This window comes from Triplophysa dalaica, chromosome 7 (genome assembly GCF_015846415.1).
Source record: "Triplophysa dalaica isolate WHDGS20190420 chromosome 7, ASM1584641v1, whole genome shotgun sequence".
Classification (NCBI taxonomy): domain Eukaryota; kingdom Metazoa; phylum Chordata; class Actinopteri; order Cypriniformes; family Nemacheilidae; genus Triplophysa; species Triplophysa dalaica.
Window position 1 is genome coordinate 17,040,768 of NC_079548.1, and position 26,932 is coordinate 17,067,699.

Genomic DNA, 26,932 nt, shown 5'->3' on the forward strand with positions numbered 1-26,932 from the left:
GAGGGAGTTCAAAACATGACACTAATTTATTAAGAAAGTTTGCTCCTTTTCACTCTTGTCTTCTTATCTGCTTTAACACAATGTGTTTTTTAAAAAATCACTTCCTTGGTGTCGCCCAATGCAAATTGTTCTCATTGAGGGACTTAATGAGGTTGCCAGGCAACCAGATTTGCTGGCAGGTCCCAGCCTGCTCCTCGAGTAACCCAGCAGCCTGTGTGGGTCTGGATGGCGCGTGCCCGTCTGCTCCGGGGGCTTCAAGTGCTATCTGACATTTCAAAGTCTTTGCGTGCAATTCATTATGGATGACATCCAAAGCCTGATTAAAATGATTTGCTCTGTAATAATTCAACCTACTGATTTTCCATCTAGAAAAATCTCGACAAGAAAGGAATCATAATGCACAAAAAATGTCTAAAATGTGGACAACACAAAAGACGGGAACATTCAAATATAAATATGGCTGTCACCACCTCGCTGTATCCCTACTTTCCTCTTAAATTAAATTGGAAAATAATTTCTTTACACAACCTGACAGAAATGAAGCTGCATAGGCCATGCTAGTAAATTAGGGTCTTGGTATCATGAGTAATGACAGATAATATAAATGGTCTGCTCTTGGGGAAAAGAGAATTCATTTTCATGAATGTTAATGAACTTGTGAAATGTATTTCAAACACTTCAACACCGTACTAGTGATCCTGAATGTTATTAGAACGTGATCATCTAATTAAAAAAGACATAAGTCTGCCATGAAAGTCTTCAAGAGCTGTTTACACGGGAAGAAATCTACATTATTCTGACACTTTAGTTCAAAAGTTGTTAGAACAGCAAATGATGACAGCAAAGTATACAGAAACTAGTCCTGGTAACACTAAAACCAATAGAGCTTAATGCATTGACCTAATGTAACCTAATAAACATTTACATTGTATTTACATTTATGCATTTAGCAGACACTTTCTCCCAAAGCATCTTACAATTTGATGCATTTCTTGGGATGGAACTCATGATCCTGGAGGTGTTAGCACCACACACTCCTGAGGTAAAGTAACTCTATGCATAGCTGAGGCTTCTCATTACTGCTGAAATCCATCTTGACAGTCACTTGAAATACATTCTTACTGCTGAACTCTGTCCCTCTTGTTTCAAAGCGAGCTATAATGCACTCTAGTCACAGATTCAGGACTGTTCACGAGCTCAAAGAACAGGCCAGATCTCTCCAAAGCCACACAGTCAAGCTTGTCAGCACAACTGCTCTCTTTACTTTGAGTAATAAACCATTACTGTGGAATAATTATACCACCTCAAACTCAACTACCCCTCAAAGAGTTTCCGTAATGTACAGGAAGCCAAAAGGCCAGTCCTCTAAAGAGCCTCGCTGGCTACTGGAGTCCATTCCTACCCAGCCCATTAGTTTCTATTAATATCAGACACTCGATATGTGTGGGAAATCTCAAAATTGTGCCTGTGGTCAGGTGAAGAAAAATAATTCTTTTGTATTGGATGTAATGGAAGGTGGTCAACTGATATGGGTATTTAATGACTCATAAAGCAGAATTTAATGACCGCAGGGTACAGAATTATTCAAATGAACCAAACATTTCGTCTCTGTCCTTCCGAAACCTTGTATGTCCAAATTGGCTGTCCAAAACGCTTCAATATTGAAATGATTACATACTGTGTTGTCAAAACTGACAAGCATTTTTTAATATGTTTTATTGGTTAGATATTTGCAAAACCCAGTGACAAACATAAAGGGTGACAAATAATAAAGATGTATGGCAAAAGAAAATAAAAATCACGAAATATGGAGATACATGGTTTCAGAAAGACACTTACTTAAACATCAACATACTGATGTTAACATTTTGTTATTAACCTTATCCTTATTAAATACAAAATATAAACATCAATAACAAAATTGAGTGGCCTTGCAGATAATATTGACTACAAATTCTTTTGCACTTTCCATCAAATATAAACTTGCTAGCTAGCAGGCTACAGGATTCATGATGAAAGATTAGCATATATAAATATAAAAAATGTTCATTGTTCATTCAAAAATAACTTTAAACTAAAATTGTATAAAAAAATCTGTAAGTACTGTAAATAATAAAAGTCAACTTAATATGAGCATTACTGTAAGATATGTAAAAAAAATACATTTTTCCGTGCAGATTTTTGGGGTAAAGTTTTAAAGTAAAATATAAACATAGTAAAATGTGTCAAACAAAGCATGCATAATTACCTTTTTTAAATTCAAATATTATTCATAGGGTTTTTTTGCATTATTGTAAAGCAGCCTTTCAAAATAGTCTTATTGGAACCTGAAGGAATTATCAAATGTACTCAATTTTAAAACAACAAGCATGCAAAGGATAGACAATGTTTACAGAATGATTGACAGGTGTTCATTCAGCAGCGATCTGTGAAGCTTTCGTTTGAGTCTGACAATCTGCTAACCTGTCATTACTATTCATATTGATATTACTGTAAAACCCATATCGATTACTGCTATGTAGCCACATCATTCTTGAAACTCTAAGATAGTCTTGTCTAAACTAGTCTGGTTTTAGGACCATGCTGACAACAGACAAGCCTGGGATTACGAATTCTGCAAATTCGCTCGAACAATCTGGTGCTGGTCCCATTGAAACGCATTAAAATTGCTGTACAATGGCCTGCCGTATAAGTGGCCAAGCTCAACGGCTTCCTGTTGCTGATGAAGGAGTCCATTTGTGGATACGTTTACATTTAAAAAAACAAAAAAATCATGTGAAGCTGCTGTTTTAATTTGGTCAACCGCACCTTTACATCCACATCTATAAATATCCACTACGCAAGATATTCGCAACCAACTGGAGTAATACTGGAGAAAGGCACCAACTATGGCTACATATAAACATAACACACCCCAGACTATTTTTGATAAGGTTTTTGCCATGAAACACTCCAAACAAAGACAAATTTCATTGGAAAAAATCCCATTCGTTTACAGCAGCAGCGCGCTGAATAAAATAGGTTTCATTTTGTGGGCCATGTGTTGATTTTCATGAGCAAATAAGAAAGAGAAAGGCAGAATATAGTGGGTGGTTAAGATGAGACAGGTTATTTATTCAAGCCGACACAAAAAAAAACACGTTTGTTTTCTGGGTCTTCGCTGACTGCATTTGCATTACACAAGGCAAATTATAAAAGGTGCTGTATATATTAGATTCCCCACTTAATTCTTGACTCACAAAGTCTTGAACACTGAAGCTTCACAGCAGACTGACATGTAACATGGGCTTTAAATTTCATGCTTGTAATGATATCCTTAAGGCCATGATATTGTATCAGATTTTGTTTAGCCGGCAGCAAATGATGAATGACTTTCACAAACAGACATGTAATTTACAGTTGTCAAAAAATCAGAGTACAGAGTTTTCAAAAGACACAATCTCATTACAGAAGAGACAACCTGTTTTTGCGTAGGGATTTGACGCGGGGCAACACAGAAATAGTTACGGGAAGTTGGTTGTTCGCGCGTGTCCGGTTGGAATATCTTTACATGACAGAAATGTAACCATCAATTGTGTTTTCTGTTGGGAATGGCAGAACAGTCACAGTCGCTCACACACGACTAGCGATTCGGTTGAATCTCTATAGTCTTGGTGAGGTTTCCACGCAACACAGGTCCGTCTGTCTGAAGACGAGAACACATTTTTGGAGGAAGAAAACCTGTCAACGAAGTGCCTCAGCAATGCTGAAATCATATCAGAACCCCTCCCATGCTTGACATGCAGTGTGTTCATGAGTGTGCATATACATCCATGTGAAACACAAGGCAATCAGCTCTGGTTAGTAAGCACGGTTGATTAATAGCATTAGTCAGGGCACAAGCATGTAGTGTATTAACTGTAAATTGGCCTTTGGAGGCAAGGAGGCCTTGGAGAAAACTCATTCATTTATTCCAATATTGATTCATTTTGCATGCGTTTTTTTAATAAGAAAACTCAAAACGTGGTAAATAAGATGCTGCGAGAAAGTGCTTTGTAAGAATCTTGCTTTGGCCAAATATGTTTATACATGGGAATCCCAAATGGGATGTCTGGGTGGTATCTTTGTACAATGCCTACTCAGGTTAGATTAAGCCATCACAATATGAGTTGTATGGTACATAATATTAAATTGAACTAAACACTAAACTTCTGGGGGCGGTTTCCCAGGCTTAAACCTAGTCAAAGGTTAGAGGTGTCATGATCGAACATAGTATAGTTAAATATAGTAGTTATTTTTGAGTTTTTGAAAACACTTTCAACCTTTTAAGGCCTAGTCATGTCCGGAAAACCGCCACAAGGTATTTATTGGACAAAACTTTAGGAAAACCTAACTAAAGTATATCAGGGAATTACATCATTGGTTTTGAATATACAAAAATGTTGAGGAAAAACAAAAAGCTTGCAGGAATAAAACAAACCTGGACTTCATTTATGTTGTTACTATTTGCTGATCCTCTTATATTTTGTTATAGAGTTTTGTCTTTGTGAAGTCTAATTCTTCTGAAAGCTGAGCTTAAGCTTATACCAGAGTGCAATTCTATAGCATTAAAAACGTTTTCGTGCATTCTTTATAAGATATTGGAATAAAAGCTGAACACATCAATTGTCCGAGGCTGTCACCATATATCCAGTTGCGGTCAAAAGTGTAAATACACCTTGCAGAATCAAGAAAAATAGGAGTACTTTAGTACTTCCTTGAACAAGTTTTTCACTGTGGCTCAGTGGTTAGAGCATGGCGCTAGCAACGGCAAGGTCATAGGTTCGATCCTAGGGGATTGCACATAGTCAGAAGCAAATGTATAGTACAAAGCAATCTAAGTCGCTTTGGATAAAAGCGTTTGACAAATCCAAAAAAAACGGTGCAGTACCAAAAGAAAACTTTTTTTTTTTATTCCTCAATAAACAGACTTTCAAGATTCTGCAAGGTGTATGCAGGCTTTTGACCACAACTGTATATTTAAAAACTAGTCTGTTTCTCTAAAAGAAAGAAGCTGAACTACTATCACCACAATAATATAATAATTAAGTTAGAAGCGTCCCTAATATACATTTCTAGCTCCTGAACAACATTAAATGCGATAGGTTGAGCACTGAATTTTAATAACACTAACATTTACATTTAGTTAAGCTTTTATCCAAAGCGACTTACAGATGGGGTAAACAATCGAAGCCATTTGGAGTGAGATTTTTACCTTTTTGGGATGGCACCACAAAACATTGTTCATTTGCAGAGCGCAGGGATATACGTCTGCATTAGCGAGAGCCAAACCAGTGGTGGTTTTGTAGGCCAGGAGCACCCATCATTGAGCAATTACTGGGCAAGTATTTAACATTACTCACACTATACATTCGTATCTGAGTATGTACAATCCCTGGGATCGAACCCACAACCTTTGTGTTGCTAGCGCCATGCTCTAACCACTGAGCCACAGGTCAGGTTTATATGGATAGCACTCACAAAGAGCAATTTACAGCCTTTGAAATATTTTAAAGCCGCGTATAACTAAAATAAATTATACTCACTATAGAAATGTCTGTCCTTTATAACATTATTAACTTCCCTGACTCTCCCAGGCCGATTTTAAAACTCCCAATTATTTCCAGGTTTTCGCTGGCCACACGAACCCATGCAGCTCATAGGTAAAATGATTTTTCTCCTTTTGTAAATACCTCAAAATGATAAATGCGTGTGAACCGTTTCATAATCCTTGAAATCTGATAAAAATGCGAGGTATTACTCCAATTTATGGATGAGAGGGGAGCTCTAGACTAAGAGGAATAGAAATGGACATTTGCCTGATATCAACACCACCAACACTATTGAGAACTTTATGCTTCAGTGAGCCAAGCCGTGTGCTGCAATAAGAGTCTGCTTACAGCTAGTGACCAGATCCCACACAAAAACAAGAGCCGTTGTGTGACTTTAAAAGAGAGAGATAAGGAATTCACTGGGCTCCGAGCCCAGAAAACAGTCTGATTGGAAAGAAATATGCCAGACCCCTGGACTCTCATGCTATCAAAACCATCTGCCAGTATAAACCAGGGTTAAAGGAAAAAAACAGCATGGACCAAACTTGTATTGACTGGTTAAGAATGCGGATTAAGCAGATCATAGAGGCCGGATTATGATCTCTGATGGCAGCAGGTTTTTAGGTGTTGCCTGCCCGAAAATGGCCTGACGTAAGGGAAACGACGACCTCCGGCCAAGTCACGGCACTTTACTCCATATCACAGCGGTCAACAGGGCAACGGTTCAACATCTGATGATGAGCGCATTGCCGGCTGAAATATGCATGTGGCATTCAGAGGGCATTAACATGACACGGGCCGAGGAGAGAGAGCAACACGCTTTCTGAAGATATTAAATGAATGATCATAATGGCTGTGAGGGGGTGTCACAATGTACGCTATGGAGACAATAACCGTGATATTAATAACCATAATATTGTGTTAATACTACACATGTGATAACATTGTAAACAATTCAGCGTCAATATCTGGTTGATCCATTCAAAAAATGATGAATTTGACTGATATTATTATTTATTTAATTTCAATGGAAAGAGCACTGTGAGCTGGTATTCTTCTGTCTCGACGAGCAAACTAGTTTTCTCATTTAGTCGAAGAACACATCGCACAGAGACTCTATCACGGTCCTTGAAATTAAATACTTGATAGGCATCTCACTTGGATGTCTATCAAGCTACTTGGACAGTTGTTATTTTCTTAAACAATCAGGCAACGCTTTTTGTCTGACACCACAAAATAAACACTGACTATTCAAGGAAAAGCAATTACCGTCGGGTCATTATCTATTGAAGCATTGCCTTTCCGACGCCCATGTCTGCTCTCCCCGCTTTAAACATTCATGCTGTTTCTTTCAAAACCCCGGCATCGTCTAGGAGACAGAACTTCAGCACCAACAATTTGCTCTTTACAATCACAAACAGTAATTATAAGTAATTATCACTACCTTCAATTAAGTAAATAAAGTATGGAAGTAACTGGGCACATGAAATTAAATACTGTAACTTTTCCATTTGTTGGGTATTATTGGTTCTGGTTTGCACATTTTAATTCACAGAAATCCAACAAAGCATGTTGTCTCTCGAAAATGTGTGTCACCTCCATAACGTATGTTTATTTTTCTTTTTTAAAACAGAAAACTTGTGCATGAACTTTATTATCAGGTCTTACTTGAAATATAAAGAAATGTTTTAATACATTTATAATAAATACATTTTCGAAAATGTATATTTCAAGATTTAACTTTAAAAATGTCACATCCATAATGCTGAAATCGTCAATTTTGTTATGAAAATAAACAAACACTCAGAAATATCTTGTTTAGCTTAAATTTTTATTATTATTATTTTGTATTATTTTAAGCCATCTCTTGAAAGTTTGGTTGACAGACTGTGTTGCAAAAGTTAAATATCACAAACATACAAACATAATGTACAAACACCCATGCATGATGTCATCACCCGTGGGCGGGGCACGTCTAATGGAGATTTGTGTTCCTCCACTGCGCAACTCTGCTCATATGTGAAGCAAACCTGCCTCAGCCAATACATGCCACCCATCAGCCATTATTGATCTGTGCCTTCAGGTATTTAATGATATCTCTAAAGAGGAGCCAAGCAGACGACTGAATGGGGGTAAAAGCACACCGCATTACCCTCTCACCGCCGATGGCATGGAGAGTCTCTCCTATTCTCCTTTAATGATGCCTGAAGCATCTCCTTCCCATCTGTAATTAATTCTCAATTAAAGCGGCCGGCCCGCAGCCCCGAAAGGGGGAGGCCTCTGAGTCTCATTAGTAGATTTGCATCGATCAGATACATCTGTTCAATAACAAAGAAGGAAGACATCCTCGACTCGATTTTTCACCTCGCGGGAGGCGAGATAAGCGCTCTGAACTCGAAGTCTGAAAGAGGAATGTGCGGATGGCCGGTAGTGCCGTATAATGCAAATGAATGAAGGTGTTTGGATGGTTGTGGGATGATTAAAAGGGCTGTTGAATGTCACCTTAAGGTGAGAAGCTGGAAGCACCAGCACGACGCTTCTGAATTACAACAAGCCCGTCTCTTTATGATTGGTGTTCCTCGTGTTGTTTGTCGGGTTGTGACTCTGTCTTGGAGAGATACAGATCCCCTTTTGTTTTTCACTGTATAATGTCACCAAAAAAGACATTGAGTGAATGAACATTATGTATTCTATCTGATATATGCTGGGGATTAAAGTATGGTGATGTCATGCATGAATAATTGCCTTTTGGGGTTCTTCAGCTAAGCGTTAGGGGTGCTGGATGTTCAAGTTTTAGTTCACTCCCAAATAAAAGAATCGTCATCATTTGCTCACCCTCTTGTCATTTCAAACCTGTAAGACTTTTTTTATATCGCAGAAAAAATATATTTGGAAGAATTGAATTCCCTTGCATTGGTTTTGTCCATACAATGCAAGTCAATGGGTGCAGCATTGTTCGGTTACCAACATTCTTCAAACTATCTTCTTTTGTGTTGTGTAGAAGAAAGAAAGTAATACAGGTTAAATGACAAGAGGGTGAGCAAATGATGACAGAATTTTCATTTTTGTGTGAACTATCCCTCTAACCAATAAAATATTTCTTCATTGGCAAGGCTATCCAATAAAAACCAAAGTTACATGAATTTAATCAGATAACAAAAAAAACTAAACAAAATGTCTACCTGATGTGGTTCAAAGTTATTAGATGGTTTGTGTCTGTATATTTTTCAACTTCCGCATTATTTCTAAAGCGCCATATCAGACTGTTCACCAAAAACCGCAATACCTCTACAAATTTCTTCATCCTAATTTTATTTAATCCTCCATATAGGCAAGTTCTCAGCAAACATGACCTAGTTTCCCTCACCAGAGAGAAACTTTCCGGCCTCAGCCTTCTCAAAAGGCTTTATTTACAATCTTTAAATGTCTTACTGCTACAGACCCAAAGCGCTCCATCGAGTTCACAAAAGATACTCATATAAATTAAACAAATACAATGCATTGGCTTGCCAATTGTTTTTTTTTTTGGACAACACCTATTTTTCTGTGGGACTTTGCAAGTGATAATTAGGTCCATCCCAAAAAAGATATTTTCCTTGCGCTGACATGACAAACAATGTTTACCTAAATTGGTGTATTTTTTGCACATTATCCTGTAATTAAAGGTTTAAAGTATGAACTGTTTTACAAGAGCTGGAGCTTATCAACAAAACGAAACATTTAGAAAAGCAGCAGAAAGAAATCCTTGTCGGCATTACAGTTAGAATGCGAACCCTGCTGCACCGGTTTGCTTTAAAGTGACACAATAACACATAATGGGTAGATTTTTCCAGGCATGTCTTGACTAGCCAACATAACGACCAAAAAACAATGACATTGCTTGTTTTAATACAAGTCATTAGATGTCAACAGTAGGTGAAAATGTTGAATTACAGCGATTTGCACAGCAAGCAGGCAATGACACGGACAGATGCTTGTTCCCTGTTAATAGAACGAAATACAAAGCAATAGTGCGTCAACCTTGAGCAAACGTACAGGATTAAAAAGAATTATACACCAAGTAAAAGCAACACACTAGCTCTAATTGCGCAGCCCGTGTAACATATTGCTTTGTTTGTCGAGCATGCTTAACTCAAATAAACCCCATGCAATTGTCGCCTAACCGCTTATAAAGTAGATTAAATTCCCTGACTTACGAGGTTGTTAAGACTAAACACTTAACATTTAAATGAATAGCAGTAAAATGTTTGTACTGGTCAAATTTAAGTGTGTCCAACTATTTACATTTATTGCCATTTGCGCTAGAAAAACAAAACAGCCACTGTACTGTATTAGCAATATAACAGAAGGATTACCCTTAGAAAAATGTATAAAATGTTGTAAAAGTAACCATATATTTTTGGCAGATTGATATAAATACAGTAGTTATAAAGACCAAATGTTTTTGTTAAAATGGTTAGTTTACTGTAGTTAATCCATGTTTCATTTTAACTTTGTGTGGTTTGTGTTGTTTTTATGTATCATTGATGGGTTTATCTCAAATTGATTATACTATTATAATAGACAATAATAACAATGCAAATGTAAAAAGTGGACTAAACAATACAGTTCTAGTTGTGCATATCCACAGCAGTAAAAACAGTCCACCCAAAAATGAAAATTATTTTGATCAGTTACTTCTGCAGAACATAATGTAAAAGAAGATATTTTGAAGAACGTTGGTAACCGAACAATGGTGGTACCCTGATGGTGCCTGAAACAAAACTCTAAGGACTGGTATCACAGACACGGCTTAGCTCAAACACGGACCATGCCTTAGTTGAATTAAGATATTTATGTCGCTTTTATAAAAATGCCGTAGAAGAAAACATTATTGGTGTGCGTCTTAGCCTAAGCCTTGTGTGTGAAACTGGGCCTACATACCTTTAAAAAAATCTTACATTTCAAATTGTCTAACAATTAGTTCTTCCTCACAACAGTTTTTTATCAACCTGGTACCTTAGAAACACAATACAGTTTCCCAGCAGACTGCTCAAGGCTCAGGACCCGAGACCGCAGGACTGGCCCTTATCCATACGGTGCATGAGCTGTGAGTCTTGATCTATCTCTCCAGCAGCTTTAGACTCGGCGGGGTACGGCATCTCTTCCTGCTCCGGCAGAACCACAGCGGTTGCGACAGATGGACAGACACAACGACCCTGCGTGTCAAAACTCGCTGTAGCATTTCCTCTAATTCAATTAAAAAAATTATTGCCTGGAAGTCAGCTTCAAAAGACTTAAAAGCCCTCCAACGCAAAGCTTAGCCGGTATTTCCAAAGGTCTGGTGTGAAAAAATGAGCGCGGGAAACTGAATAAACAAATTAAAAGTTTTCATGCGTTTCTTGCGAACCGGCCCGCATTCGCCATTTAAAAATGCTAAAAGTTCACAATGTTTATTTAATCATTATTGACCTTTAATTGTATTTATCTTAAAAAGTGCTGAGCAATTGCATAAATTAGTTATTTATGAAAGGAAACCTATGCATTATTCACTGGTCTATTTGCATGACAAATGGATCTCTGAATTAATTGCAATCCTTAATAGTTAATGCACAATCAGTTATAGTTGGGCCACGTTGGTTTCCGAAAATATCCCATTCTTCAAAATTAAAGATGCAGCTGATTTTTTTGTTTGGAGAGGTGAATAGGTCATTTTATGCTGTGGTAATGGGCTTTTCGGTAAGGTAAAAGTCTGAAAGACCAATTTAGTCACAATGCCGTCCGTCAAATAAAACCTCTTAGCGACTTTATTATTTCATTATTTACTGACAAAGCCAAATGGCCACATTGCCTGGATGGATGGGTCGTCTCTTTTCTTTGAGAGTGAATTATGTTCTCAACAGGTAACTAATTGCTCAGATGAGATTTCACTTGGACAAAAGTCAGAGCTTCATAATGGGCTGACATTTCTTCATTTATCTTTACGACTAAATTTATCCGCCTCATCGCGATGAACTTCGGGTCGCCGTCGCAAACCACACCTGCCGGTTCGCTCCATCCCCGCAACGCGCTGAAGTGCCTCAATATGTCACATATGAAATCTCAAGCTTGATCTTGCTTTTCAGAGCAGATTGCTTTCCGTCTTCCCACACACTTCTGTCGCTCGCCATCACTGAGACGGGCGCATGCATCTCCAGACATGAAATAGGGGATGAGCGAGAGTGCGCCACATAAAAGGATTGACTGACAGAGCCGGTCGCTCGGTGAAAAGCAGGATGAGGGATAAACATGCTGGAGACGGATATCTTGCTTTTCATCTTTTCCAACAAACACAGAACGTCTTCTCTGTCCGAGTTTTTCCTCGCTTGAATGCGGTTGGTGAACTAGGCGTAATCTTTGGTGACTTCTGAGATGTGTTTTGAAAGGATACTGTCAAAGAGTGTTTCATGTTACAGTGGCAACCACTGGCTTTCCATGAATAGATCAGAACACAAGACCTCAAACTTTCAGAAGAGGATTAGTGTCTGTCTAAGGAGGCCAAACATGATATTATAAATTTGTATGAATTAAAAATAATATAATATATATATATTTTATCATATCATATCATATCATATTATATTATATTATATTATATAATAGATATAATAATACATCTTATTCATTTATTTGCATATATTTTGTCTATCTATATTTATATCTTATAATATATTACATATACAGATTTTAAACATTTATTTACTTTATTTAATTTACTTTAATTTAATTTTCTTACATTTTAACTGATTGGCAAACTGTTATCTTGTATCACTGATGTCCTTTTGAAACCTTGTATCTCAATATTTGGTGGTGAATGTTTTATTTTTTGACATTATTAGTCACCCTTTATGTTTGTAACTGGGTTTAGCAAATAACTAACCAAATATCAAAAAGGTGTTTTTCATATTTGACAACACAGTATTTAATCATTTAAAAAGTACATTTTTGTCCATTTCTTGAAAAACAGCAAATTTGGACATCCGAGGTTTCTAAAGAACTGGGACTATAAGGTTTGCGTCACTAATGCAAAAAACAAAACCAAAAGTACAACAAAAAAGTCATAAAGTCATAATAACAGGAACATCACATTTCGGCATTCTCTGTATTCTGCTTAATTTCACCTCACATATAGAGAGGCCATTTTGTCTTCTTTACTCTGTGATGAGACAACAGCTCTGGAATCTCCTGTGAAAAGACAATTATCTATCAATCTGCAATCCGGCTCGATAATGCTCCTGATTAATGCGTAATTGGAGTCAATGATCATTCTTTAGAAACATTTAATCACACTTCAGATCCGACCGAGATGCCAGTAAGCAGACGTTCGCAAACTGCCCTCAAATCCACAAAACCCTTCAGCTTGTGAGCAATCCAAACTTCCTACATCACTGTCTAACAAGCTTCCCGTCAGACAGACAGCTCGTCTTTGGAAAACTGATGTGGGTGTGAGGGAAGTAAGGCGTGTGAGATCGGGACAGACTGTTCATTCACATTTTGATTACTTTTTTCTTATCTGCAACTTGCATCTTTTTGCCTCTTGTCCGATGAAAGGGAAGCAGCACCATTCCTCCAGCGCTTTGAGTTTTGTTGTAGCGCGTGCAGCTACATGTGTTTGCTCTACTGAAGAGGTTTGAATGGACGTCCTGTGGGGTGGCGAGCCCCTCACGTTCCTCCGGCTGTGAGGTGTGAAAGGGGAGATGAGGGCACGGCGCCCTCCTCTCCTCTTTTATAGTCAGTTGCATCCTGTTGCCCGTGAATCTACCGGCTACATTTGGTGGACACCACAGGTCCTGGAGGTCCTTTAACCTTGGACATACTCAGGAGTTCAGTAAAACATTAAATGGATAGTTCACCCAAAAATGAAAATTCTACCATTTACTCACCTTTGAGTTGGAAGAATGCTTATAACCAATTATGAGAATTACTTGGTCTCTCATTGTTCCAAACCTGTATAAATGTATTTGTTTGGTTGAACACTGAAAAAGACATTTGGAAGAATGCTTGTAACCAAACAGTTCTTGGTCCCCAGCGACTATCACAGTAGGAACTATTTCTTTGTTCTGTTGAACACAAAATAAGATATTTTGAAGAATGTAGGAAAGCAAACAGTTCTGGGGCACTTCTGACTACCATTGTCATTTTTCCTATATAGTCAATGGTGGCCAAGAACTGTTTGTATACAAGCATTCTTCCAATTATCTTTCTCTGTGTCAACCAAACAAATATATTTATACAGGGGTGAAACAATGAGAGAGTGAGTAATTCCCAATTTTCCTTTTAAATTTTCCCCTTTAAATCAATAAAGCATCTACCACGCTGAGGATCTTACAGTATTTCAAAGAGAGTAGCACAGCATGTATGAAGGTGATCGGACTCTGAGGAAGCCGACTTAAGATACGTCTATGCATTGCACAGCACTCACTAATGTAAGCACTCACTTTTAGAAATAGTTCAATCTCATCAAAAAAGATATTTTACCTAAGATATTGCCATACATATCTGCAAATGTAAACAAACAAATTGGACACCAACCTGTCTAGCCTACAGTACATGTAAAGAAGCCTTTAGTGCTTCTGTGCCAACCTGAAATCTAGGCTGGGATCTCTGAGTCCCCGCTGTAACACTGACAAGTTACAGACTCATTTATTTAAGACTGAAGGAGGGAGTGGATAAAGACAAATGTGGGCAGAAGCCTCGGGCTTGAGCGAGCCCACCCCACACATGCCCCTGCTGACTGATGATGACTCTCAATAATTAACATCATAAAGGGACCGTACAACCCAGCAGGTGTACTAAAACCAGACCCTGTAAATTGTATTAGCAAAACAAACGTAAACTCCTATGAGCCGAACCGTGCTGATTTGAGATGGACGTGCCTGTCGGGTGAGGATATGAGTGCAGCCTCAAACCCTCTTTTGAGACAAAGATGTATTTCTCAATTGTGTCATCTCAGTCTGATTATGTTTGGCTAAACACAACTTGTGGAGAGAAGATGACAAATTGCCGAATAAAGAAGATGAGAAAAGCTAGCTAACTTGATTTAGAGAAATAAAAGCAAATCACAAACACATTACCTGCGAAATTCAACTCCAAACGCATTTGATATCGCATCATTTCAGAGGAGCAAAATCCTGGAAATCACATGCTAAGGAAACTGGAAAAACGGCTCCCAGGACGGCACTTGAGTTCTGTCAGTGGTCACATTTGTAAAACCCCCAAGCAGCTATCTTCTAGTCGAGGCTATTTTCTGTTATACAGTAAGTATATGTAAGGCATTTGTCAATGCTGGCACATGTCTGCTATTGCAGCAATGCTTTAAGTTATCCATTCCCACCGCACTTCTTTTACCGGCCGCGCTCCGGACGGGATGATTCTAGAATGGACGTTGTTTCATGTGCCTCTTGATGGGATCCCGAATGGCCCATAATGGGTAGAAACATCAAAGATCTCCAATAATGAATGATGAAAAATTCAACAAGGTAGAGGAGGATGCAAGGACAAAGCCATGACAGGCAGACACAATATCTTATTTCCAACATGCCACTTTCATCTACACTGCTAACACGGAGCACTTCACAGCAATGGGGTAATTATCACCATCATGAATGTTTCATGCCATCTAAAGGGGAAGCCAGGGTGGCACAATGAGAGTGACTTTCAAAGGCCTAAGCTTTGCTATCCTCCCCTGCGCTGGCATTCATCTCCGGACCCCACTGCTCTAACAAGTCTCTGTTTCAAAAGAAAAAAAGCAGACAAAAATGAAAAATTAAGAGAGATGGGTATGGGAAGCCATAACACAGAGGAGGAGTAAAGAAAATGCCTGCGGACCATTTGGATTGCGGCACGGTTATCCACCAGCATGCAGCAGAGATAGAAATCACAGCGAGCGTCCACGCGGCCGCTTATTTCATGCTACATTAACAGACCAAAGAGACGTTTCTGAGGCCAAGGCAAAACTGAAATTAGAAAACACCAAAAGTTTCAGAAATAATAAGGAAGCATGCTTTGTCCATGCTGAAATACTGAACGGCGCGTTCCAAATAATGTATTTTCTTAGGGGCGAGCTATCAAACGGCGTAGCCTGATTAGTATATTGAATACGTATCTGAGCCAACAACACTGATAGCAAGAAGACAAAAACCTGCAGGGTAAAGGGAACAAACACTTGAAATGAAAATTTAAAGCGCCGACGTGGAATAAATATGACCGCCACGAGCTGATAGCACCGAACGCTGCTGTCCACATCTCAATGAGAATCATTTTCATACCAGCATTCCTAATGGATGGCTTGAAAATATACAGTGACCCCCAAAAAGAATTTCGACTCTCCCGTCACACAGAAATATGAATGTCACTGCATTAGATAACAGAATATCAAACTAAGCATTTATTTGAATACAAAAGACAGCACAAGCACTTTTTCATGCAAAGCTTTTTACATAAAGATTTGCAAGTATTCGGATAGGTCCAGATTGTGAACATTAGCAAAACTTGTGATATACGGTACGTTAAACGTAATGAAATTCATGCTAAACACTAGAACCGCCAGAGAGTAAAATTGACCCGTGGATGTTTTTCAAATGTAAATAACAGGTTTTCAATAAAATGTCCAAGTCTCCCAGTCATTGATTTTTAGTAAAATTGTGTTCTTAACAATCGCCTTTTGCTAAAAATTGTTAAGATAAAACCAGGTTAAAAAGCGGGGCATTTATACCTTAAAGCGCTGTAGGTTCAAATTGACCTGTTGCCTTCATCTCTTATGTTTACCCCATGGTTTGTTCTCTATTCTGGCTTACACATGATATACATAACTAAACAAATGAATAATTATTTAGGTGAAACTGTGTGCTTGAAAAGGGATTTTTTTGAAAAGGGATTTTCTAACTTTAGCTTAGAAAAACGACAGCAAAAAAAATTTGATGACCTTGAAGCAATCATTTCATGTGTCTAGACTTTACCCTTTTAAAATAAAAGGTGCTTCAAAAGGTTCTTCGGTGCCATATAGAACCTTTTGGTTCCATAAAGAACCTTGAACATCTGAAGAACCTTTCTGTTTAACAAAAGGTTCTTAGTGGCATAAAAAGGTTCTTCAGATTATAAAAAAGTAAGAAAGAGATAGTTCTTTAAAGAAGCTTTGACAGAATGGTTCTTTGTGGAACTCAAAAAGGTTCTTCTATGGCATCGCAGTGAAGAACCTTTGAGGCAACGTTATATTAAAGTGTACTGACATAATACCTATTTTAGCAATATCAAAACAATATTTATGCGGATGGGTAAATTTTACCAACTGGCAGTTTTAGGTATACAGCGAACTCTGGCTGTTTTGGTGTTACATTCAAACTTTGATGTTCATCCTGTCAGAATTCCGTTTTGAGACTTTGGCTAGGCTTTGAGTGATCACAGTTGATTTCTATAGAAAAGCTAGCATCATTCGTGTAAAGGTTTGCATGTATTTTTATTATCCAATGCAAAGAAATGCATGCGTTTTAAGTTGAGGCCACTCTATGTCTACCAGTAAATCACTAAAAGTCTAGAATGGACATTTGGCTCAAATTCTTTTTATTAATCAGTAAATCAGATGTTAGAGGAAGCAGAGTTTTTGATAGAAAGGTCTGCTTGTGCCAGCCGCCTCGAAGCGACCGGGTTGGCATACTAAACAGAAGCTCAGCACTCGAGAGGTGCAAAAAAAAAGCTAACGTTACCAAAACTCCCCGTGATCTTTTTCCTTTCCTTCAAAAATCTCAACCAATATAACACCCATGTTATTCTGGGTAATGTTTCACTGGGAAATTGCCATTGACATGGTCAAAGTAGTTTGTTTATCCAGTATTTCAAAAAGCTTTCACTTTGAGCAGTAAAACTTCTAGATGAGGTCATCAACAAAGCACCATCCATTTCCATCCCTCTCCTACGGTTCGTATCCAGCATTAGTGTTTAGCAAAGCAGCATTTATCAATCGTGAGACAAAAACATCTTACGAGATTCACAAATAGATTTATGTTACATCATATTAATATTGATTCAGGGCCCACGATCAGTCCACATAGATAAACTTTGATCCTACATGGGCAGTTAATGCAATGCCCGTGCCAGTCAAGTGCTTATGAAGTACAGCACAATTTCCAAAAGTCCATCCTGGGGATTTTGCCCAGTAGCGCATACTGCCAGTTTAAATGGCTAAGCTGATTGCATTGCTTCTGCCTTTGCCACAGAACAATTAAGGATGTGACATCACATCCAATAGTGCGCTAATGGCTTTGGCTGCATGTATGATTGCTTGATATTACTCCACTGTCCTCTGGGCTGTGCAAACCTGTGGGTTCGAGCTCGGATACGCAGACACCAGCTGGCTCGCATAAAGGGTCAAAGAAACAAGGCCGTGTGTCTGGGATGACCGCCAGCTTCTCCCAGGTAAAGATTCTCAGGCACATGCTATTGCTCATATGCATCTCACGCCGCTGCATATATGCGACAGGGAACGCTGTCAGCGGTTGCATATTGATTTTATGTACAGTATGTGGCCTGCTTTCCGTCATGATGCAATATCCTGTCAAAGCACGAGCTTGAGTGCACCCTTCCAATTATTGAGCTGGCTCTGAGCCGAGGCACCTTTACATCGCATATATATATATCCACCTTTCCAACATGCCTTTCAACCAAACGCACATTCCTACCTCTGAACTAAAAAAAGAGTTACTGAAGTCAGGCTTTCTGCATGTTTTTTGAGCAATAAACTTTAATGACGTGTCTATTTCTTCAAGATACTGAATAATAAATATTACAAAATTTGATTATAGATATAAGTAGGTTTTATGATTGAATTCATAGATTTTAGTGATTATACTTAACAGTAGCCATCCAAACGTGATGTGAATCTTTTCAAAGTTTGCAAAACAAAATGCAAAATTGGTGCGCTTCCATCAAATAGTTTGAGATGGTATTGGTAAGCTAGCTACCAACCTTAAATAAACAAGACATCATTTGTGGAAAGAGTCGATTTGTCACGTCAGACTTTGTTTGGTGACTGTGTTTCTATCTCCCATGACTCTAGGTAGCGTTAAAACATTTTTGTGAATGAAGATATTTTTTTTATTTGCAGTTTCCACTACTTGTTCCTGATGGGATACTTCAAAATGAGCAGAAAAACAGTGGCACGCGTAAGCATAGCTAGCTCAAATTATATCAGTTAAGTTTACTTTGCATATACATTCACAAGCTGAGTTTGTCACAGTTCAATCTGTTAAAATATTCTGAATGTTTGAAAATGTTTGTTTTTCAACCTCGTTTATATTTGAAGCGTTAATTTGCTCCATTTTATCATTGTTTTTTATTGTGTTCATTTGCTGTATTTTTTTTATTATTACTTAATCGAAACAAGTTCAACCCAACTGCAGTTAAATTGATATTAATTGAAAGGCACAATAAAAAACATGATTGTTTTAGCAAATAACTCTTCATGTTTATACAAGTTTTTACCCTATTGCAGATTTGAAAAGTATTTGTTATCATTTGTTTTTTTAGTGTGCGTTACAAAAAACAATTAGCACCTTTTTCACAAATGTTATGTAATTAATGAGGTAAATGACAAATATTATTGATATATGCTGTCTATATTATAATAATGTTTGAAATAATGTTATAATTATTTAAGTTATATATAATAATGAAATAATGTTTCTATACACTATTATAGCTGTATTTATTTAAAAACAAATAAAGCTATGGGTGCAGTAGACCGGCAAACATTGGCTGAGTAACAAAAACACAAATACCAACGCAATTGAAATACGCTGATATTTCCAGGTTCACAATTCTCAAGTTCTCAGTGGAAAAGGCTTCAGGTACTGCAACAATCCAGGAGAACCGCCGGTATCGTCAACCCCTGAGACTAAATTCTCTCTGCGCTCTCATCAACATGTCAAACCCCCCCCCCCCTCATTTCATTCCTCACAGCATTTCCAACGAGCGCTTTATTTTGCCTGTTAAATTTTTTATCGACTCTTATTTAAAACAATTGCCTCTCCGAGGCGAGATGCCACACCTCTCTGTCTTCGCTCAAAACAAGCGTTAATCATTAGTAGCCCGAGTTCATTTCTAATGTTACCTTGGCTGGCCTGCTTGCTTTTCATTTACACCTTCTGCCCAAATCAAACTCCAGTCTGGAATAAGCCCTACGCTGTATACATGTCATTAGACAAGCTTTTATTTGAGTCTCGTTTGAATGAAAGACACTTGACTGATAACAGTGGACTGGATCGGTCTCGCCGATCTCTGCCCAGGCGAGCTGCAAATTAAAAAAGGCATTGGAGAAGTACGCCAGTAAGATTAAAGAAGAGCCAGCAACAGGCATTAACTGCGCTTCTAAAAGAAAAACACACAAAGCCATACGCAGTCTTCTGCATCGCAGGCACACATGCTTTCATTCAGCGTGGGCTCACGGGCTGCAGTAAACGGATGCCCGGTGGGATTAAGACTGAACACTGAAGGTAATTACATCTCTTACAACGTCCATCTGAAGCCAAGGGACCTGTGCTGGGTCATCCAGAACTTTCCTAATGAACGGACACTCGGGTGGCGGGCGGCGTTTAAAGACAAGCAATTAAGCTCTACTTACACTCTGTTGCTGGGAATGATCTTGTAGCCGTCCCTGAACCATGTCACCTGTGGCCGCGGGAAGCAGCTGACCGCTGGGAAGTTGAGGATGGAGGCCCTACCCTGTGCGACTGTCTTTCTTTGGTCAGTGTCAATGTAGTCGCCCATGTCTGCGAGAAGAGAGATCTCATTATAGTTATCTTATTAAACGCACATGTAAAGATGCCACATCTCCAGCTCTGTTGCAAAATCTATTGAGGTGCCTGACTCATGAAGTTATAGTGTTTTTTCAACAAATGCATTTTGGGATTGCTTCTTTGCTAAAAATACATTCGATGCTGCCTTCCAATTTGGGCAAAACAAAGTATTTAGAAAAGGAAGCATAATTAAGATGTCTTGTCTTTTGGAAAAGAAAAGCATCAGGAGCATGTTTTAAAATGCTGTCCCTGTAGGCGACACACTAGGTTTTAAAACAGAGCACTAGAAACACAGAGCAATACTGATGATACATTCAGGACCACAGAGGTTTTTTGACATATTGGCCGCAAACTGCAGAGGTGTTCGATCAAAAACATTTATTCATGGCACACTGCACAGCAAGATTGCATCACTATGCACAATGCGCTTTGAATTGGGTGACATAAATTCCAGCCATGCAGTTTTTACATTGATGTAATGTGTTTAAAACAACTCATTTCTGGGATGGAAATGCAAACTAAGTACAATAAGGAAGACAAAGAGCGGGGAGTCAGGTCGGCTGAGGGAATTGCTTTTTAAAGTGTTTGCGAGGTGTTTTTTTACTGCAATCCGTGAAGCGATGATTCTGTGACACATATATGTATATCTACACACTTCATAGAAACTTACATGCCACCTGTATGTCGGCTCTTTTTTGGAGCAAAGCACCCATTCTGTTTCTCACCACACACTGGTAAATACCCATATTGGAGCGCTGCAGAGAGGAGATGGTGTACCTGTGAGAGAAAGAGAAATTTTGTTCATTCTCAAAATGAACTGGTGGAACTTGAAATCACTATTGCTTGTTTTTACAGTAAGAAATTAGATAAAAACCATAATCATAAAAAATAATTGTATGTGCTATAGAACAGGAGTTTTCAAACTTTATGGTGCCAGGGAACCCCAAAATAAGATGTACCTATTGTGAGGAACCCCCTTACTAAAAGACATATCCATCTATGCTTTTGCGTAAATAAACATTTAACCAATGTTAGATTAATAGTAAATGTGATATTATAAAGCGAGCTAGCAGAAACACATATAAAACAATAAGGACATGAAACCATAATAATGAGTTCAGTAGACTTTTACAATATTTGCTTTTTCACTTAAATTTTCTGTGGACCCCTGGCAAGCTTCTGGAGACCATCCACGGACCCCAGTTTGAAAACCCTGTCCTATAGAATACACATACATTAAAATAAAACATGAAATGTCCCAAAAATGCTATTTGACTAAAAACGTTATGTTACTAATAGCGCCTCACACTCTCAAATTATATTCCATACACCATTTTTTATGCATTTTTTATTGCTTAAAGCAATGATGTAAGTACACGCCATCAGATGGAATGAAGAGTACATCAGATTCCTGCCCTTCTTTTTAAAATGTATAACTTTGATTATATGTTCATCAATTCTGTCATCTTCTATGCAGAAAATAAATATAATTACCATTTGTACAGGTTATCCCATAAAACATGTTATATATAAGCACTATGAACAGAACAGTGTTCAGAAAAGCTACAATAATACCATGTATGTTGAATACAGTATATTTTCTTGTTGAATCTTGTTGCATAATTGCATCTCTCTACTTCTATTTCTGCTATGTACAGTTGCTTTACAACAACGGAAAGTTGCAAAATCTATCTGAATTGTATTGAACTAGAGTACAACACATGCTGTAGTTATTCAAAAAATGAACCTCGGTTATATCATTCCATTTTTCCATTCCATTTTCTACCGCTTATCCGAACTACCTCGGGTCACGGGGAGCCTGCGCCTATCTCAGGAGTCATCGGGCATCAAGGCAGGATACACCCTGGATGGAGTGCCAACCCATCGCAGGGCCGGTTATATCATAGTTAAGGTAATAGAGTAAGCATGCTTTACGCAGATGAATTTCTTTCACCATAGTTTTAATACAAATACTATGGCGCATAGTCATTTTAGCCATAGTTATTTTTGTTAATATGATTAAAAAGTGTGGTTACTATAGTGAAATCATGGTAAATAAGGTGAATACCAAACCCTAACAACCCTTTAGAACTTTTAAAACTACCTACACCCTAGCATCAAAGCAGACAGTTCTGCCTGAACTAACAAGCACCCCTCACATCTTTCAAAATCATATCATATAACTGTATGACTTTTTCTGCTGTATTAACATAGACAAACAAAACAGTTTCCTATCACTTTTTGCCAACACATTCAAACTGGAATGTGTTCTGATTCGCAGGCACTGGGTTTAAAAGGTTTACCCTCGCAGTCACGACTAGGCTTTTTTTGCCAGCTCTCACATTAGTGCGAATGCAGAACATCAAAATGCCTCACAGCTCTGCTCCATGATGACAAATATCAGATTACAGCCAAAAAGGCCACTTCCACCAAAAGCAGAGGTGGCAAACGAAGGGCATTAATACGTGTTGGCATTTCCAAATGTACTGAATATATGACTAATGCGCCGTTGCTCACTACTTAGCGGAATCTGTTTACATCTCAGAAAATGCCACCCGGTGGGTTTGTGCATCTCGAAGGCAGCTTTTCCCTTTTACAGGAACTCAATAGCAATACCGCGGCTGCCCGGTGCATGCTACATAGGTGATGAAATATAATAAGAAAAGCAATACCAATTAGAGCAAACCAATTCCACAGATAGCCAAAATACCTTCTTATGTGGAAACTCTTGACACGAGAAGGCGCGAAGATGTACTTTAGCATGTATACGACTCGTAAATGGAGGATAAATCACAACATCTAATGTAAAAATTGACACTAACTATGAATCAGATGTCAGCGGTGCACTTTAGGAAAAACGAATGAATGCATTATTTGTCTCTAAAGAGACCGAGGCGGTGTTGTAGACTCTTCTATTGAGATAGAGGGAACTCACAGGGCCAATTCCTCTTTTGCTTTACCGGACTTCACGTCTATGAAAACGCTGAGTGCTAGAGAGGTTGTATGCTGATTAAAAAGGTCAGGCTAAGAGGCTATTATTACAGAGAAATTAAACATACAACACCCGGAGAACTCAACTAGGAAATTATATGGCTGATTAAATGAACTGGAGGAATCTCTCCCGGAAACCTTCATTAAAACAATTATTTCGATGTGCTTTCCTTCCACTCATTTCATTTCTTGATTAAAGGAGCGTTCTGGCCTCGACACATATTAGGACTTGTCAACGGTTTCTTTGGCGTAGTGCTGATTACCAGAGAAAATAATTGTGACTTGTCTTTAAGTTTGGTTAAAGAACATTGGGGGGGAGTCCAAGGATTGATTTTGAAGGAAGGGGGCAGAGTTCCACCTCAAAATTTTGAGGATTTCCATATTTTGATCCATAAACTAGCATCTAAATGCTATGCACATTTTCAAACATAGATACAGTGAAGTTTTCTGTATCTATGGTTTAAACATATAAGAGAGGTCTCCCCTCAAGCCCCCCCAATGGAACCATTTCCAACACTGGACATCACATCATACATTTAAGGAACTCAAAGACTATCAATGAAGAGACAAATTTATCCATACAGTATAAATGATGTTGAATAGTAGGGATGTATCCAGAATAAAAGTTTGTGTTTAAATAATATGTCTGCGTACTTTGCATTTTAATTTTGTTTATTGTTTATGTTTATTTTTTATTATCACATAGGTGCATATTCCATTCCATTCCATTTTCTACCGCTTATCCGAACTACCTCGGGTCACGGGGAGCCTGCGCCTATCTCAGGAGTCATCGGGCATCAAGGCAGGATACACCCTGGATGGAGTGCCAACCCATCGCAGGGCACACACACTCACTCATTCACTATAGGTGCATATATTTCAGAAAAATATAAAATATAAAAATAAATGAACGTTTATATGGACCTTAAAAGGATACTTCCCCCAAAAATTAAAATTCTGTCATCATTTACTCACTTTCGAGTTGTTCAAATCTGGGTAAATTTATTTATTTGATGATCACAGAGAAAGATATTAAGAAGAATGCTTATAACCAGACAGATTTTCCTAAATCAACAAAGATTTTTCCACCTATGGTAGTCAATGGGGTGCAAAATCTATCTGGTTATAAGCAGTCTTTCAAATTATCTTGTTGAAATGTATACAGAATTGAAACAACTCAAAGGTGAGTAAATGATGACAGAATTTTCATAATTTCATAATTTAAATTATCCCTTTAAATTATATATAAATATCTACTTGCAAATATATCCTAAAAATAAACATGCATGTGTATGTGTTTATACATATAAAATTCATATACACAGTGCAGACATAAACAAGAAAACATTGATTCTGGATGTTAAATCAGGACTAATCATTGAACAGCCCTAGCTGAATGGTATTCCCAACAATAAAATTTGTAGATTATTTCTATTTATCAAATATCAGTGTTTTAATACAGAAACATCCAAAATTTCTACTGTCAATGGATTCACAATTGAAATCCACATGGTTCATAAACAGATAGGCCTAAGTAAGGATTCTGATGTCCTCAGTCCTTACTGGCTTTGAAAACGAAGCCCACTTAAAAAACACTTAAGAACTATACTTTAAAGTATGACAATTGCCTGTTAGATCCATTAAACTTTTCAAATTAATTAAAAAATGCTTGAAATATCAATTACAAACCAGCAAGGGGTTGAAAATTGGTTCTAGTATCAACTGTCAAGTTTTCTTTCCTTTATAACCTTGAGACGGACTTCATCACCAGAAAGCGCTAGAAGATTAAAGCTTCCACTTACTTGTACTCCGGGGAGAAGTCTGTGATATCTGTATTGTTGAGCATCCATTTGAACTCCAGGGGCCAACTGCCCTCTGCCAGGCAGGTCAGGACCAGACGGTTTCCTTCTAGGTGGATCTCCGGAGGTCCCGGCTCTGTTTTGAAGTACGGGGCCACATCGACTGTAGACAGACATGAAAAGGCAGATATAAGTGGAGGCAGTTCCCTGTCATGCTATTCTGACCTAGTCCATGAACCTTCAAAGATGAAGTCGATATTCAGGATCATAACTGTACTGATTTCTCAATGTGCAACAACCAGATGTGCACTGGTTATATTTTTCCACAAAAATGGCTGTGATTCATATTCTAGAGACAATGCATAAAAACGGATGATGCTACATAACCTGGCTATAAAGAAATAATGGAAAGTGTATAGTGTGTTTGTTATGTGAGTTTCATTGTTAAGTAATACGATCTCTGAAAAAGTCAACAATGGATTTCACAAGCTACTTTCTGCTTCAAATGTTGAATTTTTATCAAATAAATGTATTATAATTGTCAAACCATATGTTTCAGACAGGCTGAACAATAGTAGTGACTAGTTAGCACTAGGGCTGGGCAATTTGTTTTTCCGATTAATCGTCTTTAAAATGCAGTCGATTCAATATGGATTCTAATACGTCATAAATCTATTTATCTTTCATATTTCCGGAAGCATTAAACTTACTGTGAGATATCATTTACGTTAATCTTATTGTTACTACTAGTCTTCTCCTCTAGATGTTACTTTTGTTTTTACAACGGGGATGTCACAACAGAGAGCATATCGTTCATTCATTGTTTAATTAACATGGCGGATGCAAGTATGTCGTGTTTTGTTCAGACGAAGCGCATAATATTGACATACAATACGCCCTTTTGGATAAACCTTAACTTTCATTCTGTGGGAAAATGTCGCCTGTACTGCCCAGCGAGGCGCGGGCATGAGGTCTCGCTTTCCCGGGCACAGGGCTTGTCTCTCTCGCAGCATGAATCTATGCAGTGAGGAGCAGGGAGAAGCAGCACCATACGGCGGCCCATTCGCGAATAAAAGAATACCAAACGGTGCTTCAAATACCTTTCACTATTATGTCATGTCGACTGTTTGGATATACTGTACATGAACACAGTTCATCTGTAAATTACCAAATTTTTCAGACACAAATTCCTAGCATAAACATTGCAAGTTTGTAGCTTTTCGTTTCTTTAAAAAAATTTAGTTCTTTTAAAAAATATATCTTTATGACTTTTATCTGCATTCATGCATTGAACTGAATCGAGAATCGAATCGAGAGTTAGAGAATTGAAATCGAATCGAACATCTGAATCGATTCCCAGCCCAAGTTATTCCAATCCAAAAGAGATGCTTCTTAACGTACGTTTGTCAGTTCGGACACAACCACAATGAGGTTATCGTAGCACGTTTCTTTAAAGGAGAAAATAAATCAACCATAACACCTCACAGAGCCTCAAAAGCAAAGACATTCGGCGTGAATACTCCATCTGCGGATTTCTCCACACTTCACACATAAAACGCCAGCGAGCTTTGATTGAAAAAAGGACGACTTGGAGCCGGGACACCGATGCGCAGTGAATTTGACTTCTGTCACCGACGGTGCCATGTTTCCCCTTAAGCTCAGACGATGCAATTGTGCCGTCCGTGCAACGGCTCTTTTATACGGCACACAAACTTCCTGGAAAATATAAGGCAAAGAACTTCGAACCAATACGAGCTGAGTGATA

At 38.1% G+C, this 26,932-nt stretch overlaps 1 protein-coding gene across 1 annotated transcript in view; it reads right to left on the reverse strand.

Moving 5' to 3' along the window:
- The window catches only part of sdk1a (sidekick cell adhesion molecule 1a), a 261,987-nt gene that overhangs the window by 116,207 nt on the left and 118,848 nt on the right, over positions 1–26,932 (reverse strand). The window contains 3 exon segments of the mRNA XM_056752481.1: positions 20,203–20,350; positions 21,048–21,154; positions 25,171–25,330. Coding sequence (XP_056608459.1) covers positions 20,203–20,350; positions 21,048–21,154; positions 25,171–25,330 — 415 coding nt within the window.